This window comes from Populus trichocarpa, chromosome 10 (assembly GCF_000002775.5).
Source record: "Populus trichocarpa isolate Nisqually-1 chromosome 10, P.trichocarpa_v4.1, whole genome shotgun sequence".
Lineage (NCBI taxonomy): Eukaryota > Viridiplantae > Streptophyta > Magnoliopsida > Malpighiales > Salicaceae > Populus > Populus trichocarpa.
This window is the reverse complement of record NC_037294.2, coordinates 3,020,068-3,033,250: the sequence shown is the minus strand read 5'-3', so window position 1 is coordinate 3,033,250 and position 13,183 is coordinate 3,020,068. Positions and strand designations below refer to the sequence as shown.

The following is a 13,183-nucleotide window of genomic DNA, read 5'->3' as shown; positions in this document are numbered from 1 at the left end:
AATAATAATAATAACAACAACAATCTATTTACTTATCTATCCAATATAAAACATCTTCATAATTATCTTGTATAAATTTTAAAATTAATGATTGTCTTAAATCTTACTAATATGAAATTAAATGCATATCGATATGAGTTTTAAAGTAGAAATTCAAACCATCATTTTCTATCACCATAAGAAAGTTTGTGTACAACAGGTTCTACTTTTTATGATAAAGAACTTTGTTAAAATAAAAATAAGTTTCTCATTCTATCAACAAATTCATAAATCTTTTCTTCAAAGATTTAGCATTATAGAATGAAATCTCATCAAATTCAGGAATAGGTCTGGAATTAGGCCTATCTCAAGGTAACTCTTCATGAAAATTCATTTCCTCTTCACGATGCCTGTTTGCGTTATCTATCAGCCGAACTAGATCTGTTATGGTTTGCTCTAAATGATCAAACCTTTGTTCCCAATAATCTAGTTTTTAGGCCTAAGCCCATACAATGCCCCGTAAGGCTTTTATTTTTGCATTGTGGATTGGGTTGTTATTATTTCTGTCCATCATAGAGATCAATATGCTCTCACAAACCCCTCCACTAAAGGAGCTATAATGATACCAATATCTCATATTGGCTAGAAGTTGAGGGACTAAACAACTTATAAACTTGAGATATCACCTTTCTCCTTAAGAGATGTCTTTTAAGGATAAAATCTATTGCAACATTATAAGCTCAAGATACAATCTCTTAAAAAGCCAATTATATAGTGGATTTAGACCAACATAATCATAATATTTCTCACTTAAAGGTATCAAACTCTAATAAATTAAAAAAAGTTTCTTCTACAAATAAATAAAATTGAAAAATCATATAATATTGTAAAGATCTGGAGCAATGTGGTTTCTATATATCATAGTTCTATGTGTGAACAACAAATAATATAATTTGTTATGAGCAATCAATAATTCTCATCGTTTTAGAATAAAGTTTGAGTTAAATGAAAAACAAAACTACCATTTTTTTTAGTAATTTAGGCTTAGGGTTATTGGAGCATTCAGACTTTCCACATATAATGGAATCGAAGATCAAGTTTTTAGTTGAGTATCATGCAACAGAAAAGGAGCAACATGATCTTGGGGAAGTTTCAAATATTTGTATTTTTTAAATTTCACAAAACATATGCGGTTCGTTATATTAGTTTCAAATGTTTGTTATACAAGTTGTATTATTTAGAGGTTAAGATGTACACATCAAATAATGAATGAAAAGAGCTTTCCATCCTATTTATTGTTTAATTTTACATGGTATTAGAGTCGGTCAACCAATATTACTCACACTCTTCTTTCACAATGTCTACCATTTACTTGCAAGCCACATAACTTTTTCTTTTCCATCCCTTCTTCTCTTTTAATATTTCCAAGCTTAGTCGACAAAATTTTCTCACATGGAAAACGACTATGCTTCCATATCTAAAGAGCAAAAGAGTGCTACATTGATGGAACCTTAGACCTCCACTCAAACAACTCATTGTTTCTGATGACACCACTTTTGCCAACCCCTTGCTTGACACTTAAAAAACTCAGGATAATTTAATTCTCAAATGTTTCACTTCCTTGCTCACTAACAAAGTTTTGGTGCAAGTCACCTATCATACCAACTCCAATACACTTTTAGATGGATCTCACACCAACTTTTTCTTCCTAGTCTTAGGCTTAAGCAATTCATGTGCGATCTCAACTATCCTCTGCACGCAAGACAACTCAAACAGCTACAAAATATTTTTTTTTCCACATTAATAAGCTTATTGATGACCTTTTATTGGTTAGCCCTTGAAATGTGATGTTATCATCACATACCTTCTTGCAGGGTTGGGACTCGATTATTATTCTTTGGTCACCACTATTGGTGCTCATGATGCTTCCCTAGCTCTTGAGGGGGTCTTTTTTATGTTACTTGCATGTAAAGTCTAAATTCAACATCACTTTCGGCCAACTCCTTCTGCTTCTCCTTTGGCTAATGTTACCACAAAGAAACAAGATTTTTCTAGTCATTATGGACATGACAATTGACGAGGCAAGGGTGCATGACACTATTTCTTTTTAAGGATTTGCTTGTGAAATTCTTTTTTTCACAATCCTAACAATCTAAGGTTCCAAATATATAAGAAGCCTGTATATACCGCCTCGAGATGCTTCAAGCGGATTGATCTGAACTTTTTAACACCATCACCTTGCTAGAATGCTCAGGTCAATCTCTCAACTACTCAAAAATAGATGTTTGGTGATTAGGAGTGGCATGCTAATACTGAAGCAACTCATCACTTGATCAATAATTTTAACAATCTCAATGTTCATGGCATAAAGTATGTGGGTACTGATTAAATTCAAGTAGATGATGGTTCAGGTTTGCATATAACTCACACTAGCACTACTTTCTTGCCTTCACATTCTAAGTATTTTGTTCTAGATCAAATTCTTTTTGTTCTTGAGATTACCAAAAATCTTATACATGCCTAAAATTTACTCATGATAATTATGTTTATTTTGAGTTTCACAACACCTTTTTTTTTCTAATTAAGGAATACTTGAGGAACATCCTGGATAAAATCCATAGTAAATATGAACTTTATTGCTTCTCTAAGCCTCTTTAGCAAGCTCTCTTATGCTTTCGTAGGCGTCTACATTTCTTTTTGCAATTGACATCATCATTTAAGGCATGCCTATTTTCATCTTATCAACATTTTAAAAATCCAATAACCTTCATGCCTGTTTTAATAATAGATACTTAGTTTGTCCTGAATGCGAATTAGCCAAAAGCTATAATTTACCTTTTTCAACCTCTGTTAATCATCAAAGTCAACCTTTAGAGCTAATTTATTATGATGGTTGGGGCTAGTTCAGCTATTTTTTGTTATAGATATCTATATTATATCTTTTTTTGGATGATCATACAAAATTTATTTGGCTTTTCCCTTTAACAAATAAATTTGAGGTCGAAACCATTTTTATACAATTCCAAATATATTTTGAACTCTATTTTGACAAAAAAAATTAAAATTATTCATACTGATTAAAGTAGTAAATATAGACAGGTACATAATTATTATAAAACTTGTGGCATTCAACATCATTTAGCATGTCTTTGTATGCATGCACAAATAGGCTTTGTTGAACGACCTCAATGCCTGGTAGTTGAAATAGGACTAGCTTTATTAGCGCATTCCAACCTACCTAGGTCTATTGGGAATGATACTTTTAAATCATTAGCTTAAATATTTAAAAGGTTTCCATAAAAATTTTATAAAATCCATTTCCTTTTGAAAGGCTTACAACATTTAGATTCATGTAATACATTTAATTTATATAGTACATAAAATTTTTTATTCATTTTATTTGAATAGAATTCAAAATTATACATAACATTTTTTATTCATTTTATTTGAATTCAAAATTATATTTATTTAGAATTTATTAAAAATGAAATCTAGAATTTCTTATAATTTATTATTCTAAATTAGAATTTAGAATGATTATTTAGAATCAATTTATAAGCTATCAAATTAATCAGATCAATTATTTCTATTAAAGAGAAAAAAATTCATTAGTGTTGTATCGGTCAGGTTTGGCCAGGTCACTAAAAGCTTTCCCGTATCAATATTTCTTCCAATCTAACTTAAATTCTATTTTGGATCAAGTTTTACATCAAGAGTTTTCTAGATCAATCGATCAAAATTGATCGGGCTTAACAATTATCAATGATATTTTTAAAGTTTTTTCTATTAATGCCCTATTTGTTTTATGGAACAAACTTTTCCATATTTATTTATCATTAGAAAAATTAGTTAATAAAAAACTCTTTTTAGTTAAAGAAAAATTTAGCTTGGTTTTCATAAAAGTATTTTTTTTTATTTTGGATGTAATATACTTTCCAGAAATTATAAAAAATCTAAAAATATCTTGTTATTTGTTGATTATATCAAATTTGGTTATCAATCTTTTGATTATTATATATTTTGTTTTGAATCTTTATTTATTTATTTTATTTTCAATTTTATCTTTTAGAATTTGATTTAATTTTTTTTATATCAATCTTGGACTTCATTCTTTTAATTATTATTCATTTTTTTTCTTATCATTTTCTTAGTTGAAATTTTTTTATGTATCAGATTTTGTCTTTATTCTTTTGATTACTATTTTTTATTTAAAACAATTTATGAAATTGATTTTCTTTTTCAATTTCATAATCCTTCAACTTTTTTCATCTATTAAGTAGAATATTTATTCTTTCAATAAACTTGAGAAAATAAATTAAAATATTAATAAATTATTTTTCAGATTATTTTTCATGACATAATCAAATACTGTATTTTTTTTCACTCATTTTCCATAACATTATCATATATAAAAAATAATTTATTTTTTAAGAATTCAGCAAGTACTTTCCGGTAAATAAAAACCTTACTAATTAATAATGCCTATCCCAACTCACAAGTCACCAACTTGCCGTTGCCAAGAAAAGAGAAAGATTTCGAAACGACTCCGTTTGGAAGAACGACTTCCCGACCAAACATAGACTTGTTTCTTTCGTAAAAGAACAAAAGGGAAGAAGAGAGAGGCTTGAAAAGTGACACTACCAAACTCCTAAATTTGAACGACACACCACATACTACACCAAACCCCAAACACACCAAACACCAACACATCATCTTATTGAATTAAATTATATATTAGTCCTTTAAAATTTACAAAACAAATTAAATAGTCCTTTTTAATTTTAAAAAATAATTAATTAATCCCTTAACCAGTGTTTACCATGCTTAATTTAACACTAATTTATTTCAAAAAATGTATTCTTCTCCCATCAATCTTTCAATGTCATCTATTTTTTTTTCTTTTCTGTTCATTGAAATAAAAATAAAAAAAAATTAAAAAAAATATAAAATGAACAAAAAAAAGTTCTTAAACCCGACCTTACTTGACGAGTTGACTGAGAAAACCAGTAACCTAGAACTTGACCTAAGCTAGTTTTTAAATTGAACAAGACCTGATGAAATCCAGTTGACATGTCCAAGTTTAATCAGGTCAACATTAAAAAATTAATCTTATTTTATAAAAATAAAAGGATACTGTTAACTCGAATAGACTCAATGACCCAAGCTCTTTTCGGTGTCGGTCTTGAGGCTAGTTTTGACAACCATGACAAGAAGAAGAAGAAGAAGAAGGAGGAAAAAAAAGAAGTTACAAATAGATTTTAAAATATAGGGATTAATTAATCCTTTGAAAAACTAAAGTTACTAATTTATAATTTAGTCCCCCATCTCATTGTACCATACAACAACAATAGCAGCACTCCACCAAACACCAAATTATCCTTTTCCTCTCTCTCTTTTCTTTTCTATCCCTCCCCTGCCAACTCTCAGTCAACATTTCCACAACAGCACAGACACTTTTAGAGCAAAAAGAAAGAAAGAAAAGATGGATTCTGCAAGCAACGTCCTGGTAATTAACGTTATTTATTTTCCTTTTATTATAGCTGTGCATTTGTTTGCTTGATTAAGTAGTATTTAAATTGGAACTATAACAGTTAGCTTCATCACCTTCTGCTGCTGCCGCGGTGGGAATGGGGAGCGGGGGAGTAAGGAGGAATCCAACATTAATATGTACGCCGATCATGGCTGATTCTGTTGATAAGATGGCGATTCTTATGGCTGAAGCTAAATCTGTGGGTGCTGATTTGGTTGAAATTCGTTTGGATAGTTTAAAGGATTTCAATCCTAATTCCGATATCAAAACCCTAATTCTTCACTCTCCTTTACCCACTCTTTTCACTTACAGGTGCCTTACCTACATACCCCTTTTCGTTTCCTTTTCTTTTTTCGATTTTTCTTTTTATTTTTTTTTTAATTATTGTTGTAGGCCAATGTGGGAAGGTGGTCAGTATAATGGCGATGAAAAACCGCGATTGGATGCGCTTCGATTAGCCATGGAGCTCGGAGCTGATTATATTGATGTTGAGCTCAAGGTTGCTTCTTCTTTCTTTTTTTTTGAAACTAGAAGCTAGATTTTTTTTTTTTTTAAAAAATATTAATTAGCGGTTTGATTTTTGTTGGTGAAGGTTGCTCATGAATTCAATGAGTTGCTAAGAGGAAACAAGCCTGGGAAGTGCAAGCTCATTGTTTCTTCTCACAACTATGAGAATACTCCCTCGGTTGAGGAACTTGGTAATCTTGTGGCAAGAATACAGGCTGCCGGTGCTGATATTGTTAAGATTGCCACGACTGCTTTGGATATTTCTGATGTTGCGCGCATTTTTCAAATAACTGTTCATTCTCAAGTAAGAAGCGTACGTAGTATGCTTTTGTTATGGATTAGAGAGCAAGGTGGAGGCTGTATTATTTTGTTAACAATATGTTTCCGCTTAGAGGATGAATCAAAAACTTACTTAAAAGATTGGTGGTTTAACTAAATTTATTATTAGTTGTGAATAGTAACTCTAAAATTTTATGATTTTCTGGAACTTTAACTAAATTTACTTTAGTAACATGAATTATAATTGCTAGGTTCCAATAATTGGACTTGTCATGGGTGAGAGGGGATTGATTTCACGGATACTTTGCGCTAAATTCGGTGGTTATCTCACCTTCGGCACCCTTGAGTCAGGGGTTGTTTCAGCCCCTGGTCAACCAACGATCAAGGATTTGTTAGATCTATACAACTTCAGACTAATTGGACCTGATACTAAAGTATTCGGAATTATTGGGAAGCCTGTTGGCCACAGCAAATCACCTGTTCTATTCAATGAAGCATTCAAGTCAGTTGGTATCAATGGGGTCTATGTGCATTTATTAGTGGATGACATTGCACGTTTTCTCCAGACTTACTCATCCACAGATTTTGCAGGATTCAGGTTATATTTCTATTTGCATCACTGGCTGTTAAATACAATGCTTTCATATTAATAATATCCTGCCTGCTTTAGTTTTATCAAAAACCATTTTGTGTGATTTTGTTACCTTTGGTAAGTAGTCTTCTAATGAGTCGTTGGCCAAAGTGAAAAGGAACTTGTGCTGTATATATAAGTGCAATGTGTGGTAGTTGTTGATGGTGTGATGTTTAAAACTCAGTTGCACAATTCCTCACAAAGAAGATGCTGCGAAGTGCTGTGATGAGGTTCATCCAGTTGCAAAGGTAATGTGTTATCTCTCTTTGATTAACTTTAAAGTTTATGACCACCTTGGGGTGTTGAAACATTTTCTTTCGTACATGAATGATTTATCTACTCTTGATCTTCTCTCACAGTCAATAGGAGCTGTTAATTGCATTATAAGAAGACAAAATGATGGGAAGCTATTTGGCTACAATACAGATTATGTTGGTGCTATTTCTGCTATTGAGGAAGGACTGCGAGGTATTTAGTTCTTAAGAGAACACACATTTTTTCTCTTGATAGAATCTTCCTTTAAGACACTAAGCTGTTTTGGTTCCATTCATTTTCTTGCAGCCTCACAAAATGTTAGCAATACAGTTGGTTCACCCTTAGCTGGGAAGTTGTTTGTGGTCATTGGTGCTGGTGGTGCCGGCAAGGCACTTGCTTATGGTGCAAAAGAAAAGGGGGCAAGAGTTGTCATTGCCAATCGCACCTATGGTGAGGTTCCTGTACATTCACTTTGTGCAATATTTTTTACCTGCTCATGCCATTTCCTAATTCATGATATCTGTGTTTCAGCAATACTTGGTAGAGGAAATATCATGGGTTTTTGAAGAAATTTATTCAATAGTCTAGAAACCGTTTTGGCTGTTGCCTTTTTAAATTTATGTTTGATACTCGCTGTTCTCAGCCTGTCTTGTAATGGGGAAACTGTTTTTCTTTCACTTCTTTCAACTTCTCTTCACTGTTTCTTTTCTGCAACCAAAGCTCTTCACTGGTTTCTTTTATAACTCCCTTGTCGTTGAAATTTGTGAAAACTCAAGGCACTCATTGGTGAAGGGTGACTTTGTTTTTCTTAATCCATCATATTATATGCTCATGCTGATAAAAGAAAATCATATTATACGCCCCCCCTCCTCCGATACACATGTGCATGTGAATTTTATACAGGATTTAATTCCACAGTACATTTGTGGTGGTTGGATTATTATTCTCCTTGCTCTGCTTGGGATACTGTGTTACCAACCCAAACCGTGTTTTTCCTGTTTATTTTGATTTAGTTTTTTAATTTTATATGTTTGCCTTCTAGAGCGCGCAAAAGTACTTGCTGACATAATTGGAGGAGATGCTATAACTCTTGCTGATCTGGAGAATTTCCATCCAGAGGATGGCATGATTCTTGCAAACACAACATCTATTGGAATGCAACCAAAAGTCGATGAAACACCTGTTTCCAAGGTTTCTCTACCATCATGCTGTTTTTTTCTGTCAATTATTATGCATCTCCTTAAATGAAAAATGTACTTTTGTTTTCTTTTGGATCATCCATATAATTTTTTTGCCAGCACTTTCATTTCTGTATAGATTTATGAAGTCTTAAGAACATAGGTATGGATATGTGCCCATCCTATTGGTTAAACTTTTGCTGAACTGCAAACGTTCTGTACATCCCCAACTATTCCTACATCGATAAATCATTGTTCATTATTTGAAGGGAACATTAAATTTGGCATGTGAGTTGTGAGGGTATGGTGATTGAGATCGAAGAAAGCTACATATAGTTGTTTCCTCATGTGCTATGGCCTATATGAACCAATGACAGAAAAATATGTTGTGAGTTTGAGCCACGATGGTCTAGAAGTGTCTTAGATGTGAGAGCATGATGATAGCTTATGAAATAGTACAGAGCACTGAGCTAAGGGAAACATGGACCAAAAGGGGGATTGCGTGCTAGACACTTTGCAATGTTATTTGGCATCTTAGAAGTTTATAGAAGGTTTTTAGTGATTTCCTGATTAAATAAAAGGTTCTTTTATTGCACATGGTTACTCTGTTAGCACCTTCAGAGGTAAATAGTATTGAGAGGCTTGATGTGTTTGCAGAACGCTTTGAGATCTTACTCCCTGGTTTTTGATGCTGTTTACACCCCTAAAATAACCAGACTCTTGAGAGAAGCAGAAGAATCTGGAGCCAAGATTGTCACAGGGTTAGAGATGTTCATTGGGCAAGCATACGAACAGTTTGAGAGGTTTACTGAATTACCTGGTAAGCTTGGTAGTTATAGCTTGTATAACTATGGCTCCCTATTACTCTCTTGGTTCATTCAGATCTATATATCTGTCATTTTCTCTTTGCAGCACCCAAAGAACTCTTTCAGAAGATCATGTCAAAGTACTAGAGTGGTGGTGCAACGCCAATATTATATTGCAGCTGGTTTCTTTTTCCGTTGTGGCTCAATTTAAAGTATTAAATGATCTCTGGTTGATTTAACACTGTTAATTCCCACAACCTGTAACTCATTTTTCACTGATGAAATAGATTAGGATTTATGTGAACTCTAGTGGAAACCTTATGTATTGCGAAGTGATGAAAGTTTATTTGGTCAGTTGCTGTGTCTGACCATTCTTCTGATCCCTTCCAAACCCGTGTTCACAGCTGCATGTAGGGATTCTTCTTGCCAAAAAATTATTCAGTACACTCCTATTTTTTTCTTGCTTTCTAATAGAAAGGAGGGATTGGTGAATAAAATTTATAGTGGATCTCATGTTCACGTGAAAAGGGTGTAAAACACTGGTGGTCTTTAGTAATTTCTTCTTATCTTTTATGGCAAAACCCTAAATTTATCTTAATGTTTGTCAAATATTCGTTTTTATTCTCTTGTTTTTTAATTTGGTAACTTGTTCCATCAATCTCTGTGATCTATCTTTGAATCTGTTCAATTTGCATCTTTTCTCAACATGCTAATTAAGTGATTGTCTTCAGCCTTGTTTGACTTAAATTTAACTATTATTATTATTATTATTATTATTATTCAAGTAAATTTAAGTCTGACAGCCTTGTTTGACTTAAATTTCCTTGAGTTTGATAACATGACTGACCCAAGTACCAGATCCATGACTGGTATGATCATAAGACGCAACAGACTGTCAGATCCATGACTCTTGAGTCTGGTATCATTGCCAAACCTAAATATTTTGGGTTTGGCTTGACTGACAGACTTAAGAGACTTAAAACATTCTGTATACTCTTAATATTTTTTTTTAAAATAATATATATATATATATATATATATATATATATATATATATATATATATATATATATATATATATATATATATATCAATTTGGCTTTATTTTGTTTCATCATTGATTTTCTATAATTTTCGTTAAAAAGATTGAATCATTCTCACTTTCTTTTAGAAACTTTGAAAACATAATCTTCATTATTTTATTATTATTATTATTATAAATTTAATTATATATTTTTTAATTTTTTATTAAACAACTCAGTTTATAAAGGAAAAATAACCACACTTGAGATATTCATAGTTGATAATATGCTGGAAAAAAAGAAAAAAGAAAAAGGTAAACCATTCTCAATTGGGCCCAAACCTATAAATGGTATCAATTTGATCCCTTCTTTCAAACAATTACTAATCAGGTCTTTCAATCAATGTTCATTAAGTTTGCTGTCAAGTTTTCTTAAAAAAGACATTAATTTAAAACTGAAATTTATCAAAAATAAAAAAATAAATTGAGAAAAGGATCCAATTAAGAAATGTTTGGAACCTAATTGAGAAGATCCATAAGTTTGGCATGCAATTAAGAATTAATATACAGTTAGGGACTAAATTGAGGTCTTCCAAAAAGAGAAATCTATTAAATGGCCACCAGATATCTTCTGTTTCGTTCTCAGACAACAGGAAAAAAGAAAAAGAAAAAAGAAACACAGCGAAGCCTGAGAAACATCAAATCCTTGACTAACATTCATAGCTTTATTGAACTCTGTTTCGTTGCAACCTCAGAAGAAGAAATGATATGCATTCTATCCTATTCCAAATCACCTCCAAAATCACTTCCCTTGCAAGATCAGGTTACATTACACATGCCCGTAAACTGTTCGATGAAATGAAAAAGAGAGATGCAGTTGCTTGGAATTCAATGCTTACTGGTTATTCTCATCTGGGTCTTCACCAAGAAGCCTTGTCTCTCTTCCGCCAAATGAGAACCAGCAACACCAAGCCTGATCACTTCACATTCACTACAACTTTAAATGCATGTGGGGCTTCAAGTTCGCTTCGAAATGGAACCAAAATTCACGCTTTAGTTATTGTTTTGGGATGTCAATCTTCGATTCCGGTTAATAACTCGCTTATTGACATGTATGGGAAGTGTTTGTGTCCGTTTAGTGCCAATAAAGTTTTTCAAGAAATGATCGATTCCAATGAAGTTTCCTGGGGTTCTCTTTTGTTTGCGTATACGAATTCTGGTCAGTTTGACGCAGCCGCTTCCGTTTTTAAATCCATGCCTAAAAAGGTTGATGTTGCTTGGAATATAATGATTTCTGGTCTTGGTCAGTATGGTGAAATTGAGTTATGTTTGGAAATGTTCAAAGAGATGAGGGAGAGTTTCTGTGAGCCTGACCAATGGACTTATAGTGCCCTCATAAGTGCTTGCACCGAGTCATTAGAATTGGTATATGGATGTATGATGCATGCTGTTGTTATTAAGGCTGGTTGGAGCTCAGCAATGGAGGCAAATAATTCAATTCTAAGCTTTTATGCTAAACTTGGTTCCTTGAATGATGCTGTGAAGGTGTTTGAATCCATGGGAACTCTGACACAGGTGTCTTGGAATGCCATTATTGATGTTTTTATGAAAGCAGGAGATACCAGTGAAGCATTTCTCTCATTTCAGCGCATGCCTGATAAGAATGTTGTTTCGTGGACATCTATGATTACAGGGTATGCAAGAAACGGGTATGGAGAAGAAGCACTTGACTTTTTTGTTGGAATGATAAGGAATTGCTTGCTTCCTGATGATTTTACATTTGGAGCTGTCCTTCATGCATGCTCAAGTTTGGCAATACTTGGGCATGGGAGAATGGTCCATGGATGTGTAATTCGCCATGGTTTTCATGCCCATGTGTATATTGGCAATGGTTTAGTTAACATGTATGCTAAGTGTGGAGATTTAGAAGGGTCAAATCTAGCATTCAATGATATTTACGAGAAGGATCTGGTCTCTTTCAATTCCATGTTGTTTGCATTTGGATTGCATGGAAAGGGTACTCAAGCTCTACAGCTGTATGAAGATATGGTAGCATCTGGGATAAAACCAGATAAAGTGACTTTCATTGGCTTGTTTCTGACTTGTAGCCACTCAGGGCTAATAGATAAAGGTCTCGAGTTTTTTGAATCAATGAGGTTAGTTCACGGGCTATCCTTCAACATGGATCATGTGGCATGCATGGTGGATATGCTTGGCCGAGGTGGCTACTTAGCAGAAGCAAAAGAGTTGGCTATCAAGCATTCAAAAACAGGTGATGTTAAGACCAGCTCTTGTGAACCTCTGCTGGGAGCATGTTCTACACATGGTGAAGTTGAAACTGGGACTAATGTGGGGGAAACGTTAAAGGATTTAGAACCTCATAAAGAGACAAGCTATTATGTGTTGCGGTCGAATTTGTATTGCGCTAGCGGGCGATGGAAGGAAGCAGAGATGGTTAGAAAGGAAATGGTAGATGAAGGGTTGAAGAAAATTCCTGGTTGTAGTTGGATTGAAGTGGGAAACAAGGTAACAGCATTTGTAGCAGGACAGTCACAACCATGTATGGAAGAGTTGTACACAACATTACATTTCCTGGAATTAGAAATGAGACATCCATGCTTCATTGATTGTGAAAATTGAAGAAATTCTCGTGTTAACCTCTAGCAATTTCATGGATGAACCAAGTCATTTCACCTCTTTGAAAATAAGACCCGCGTTAAACTCTAGCGGTCGTTTTAGTATCAGAGTGATCAAACAGCTGCCACTCTGACAAACTAACCAGGCCACTGAAGTTTACTTCTCTCTGCGAAATCTTATTATTGATACTAACTGACGAAACTGTCCTTGTAAGTACCCTCTCCCCACCCATCCTCGTCTCTCAAGTACACATTCCTTCCTTGAGCCAGGGGGGTCATTTCAAGATCTTGAAGAGCACGTTTGCGTATGTGGGCTCCCCTGTCGTTAGGTTAAATTTTTTTAGAAAAAGACTGGCAAGAA

At 33.4% G+C, this 13,183-nt stretch overlaps 2 protein-coding genes across 2 annotated transcripts; both read left to right on the top strand.

Moving 5' to 3' along the window:
- The first annotated feature begins 5,314 nt into the window (after positions 1 to 5,314).
- Positions 5,315 to 9,543, top strand: LOC7475389 (bifunctional 3-dehydroquinate dehydratase/shikimate dehydrogenase, chloroplastic). Its single transcript, XM_002314438.3, has 11 exons — positions 5,315 to 5,485; positions 5,571 to 5,821; positions 5,903 to 6,008; positions 6,102 to 6,320; positions 6,547 to 6,893; positions 7,111 to 7,174; positions 7,286 to 7,394; positions 7,488 to 7,631; positions 8,224 to 8,372; positions 9,017 to 9,179; positions 9,272 to 9,543. The coding sequence occupies exons 1-11, from the start codon at positions 5,462 to 5,464 to the stop codon at positions 9,310 to 9,312; spliced, it is 1,617 nt and encodes a 538-aa protein (XP_002314474.1). The 5' UTR covers positions 5,315 to 5,461; the 3' UTR covers positions 9,313 to 9,543.
- Positions 9,544 to 10,630: 1,087 nt separating this feature from the next.
- LOC112328899 (pentatricopeptide repeat-containing protein At2g36980, mitochondrial) lies at positions 10,631 to 12,927 on the top strand. Its single transcript, XM_024610220.2, has one exon. The coding sequence runs from the start codon at positions 10,955 to 10,957 to the stop codon at positions 12,824 to 12,826; it is 1,872 nt and encodes a 623-aa protein (XP_024465988.1). The 5' UTR covers positions 10,631 to 10,954; the 3' UTR covers positions 12,827 to 12,927.
- The last annotated feature ends 256 nt before the right edge of the window (positions 12,928 to 13,183 follow it).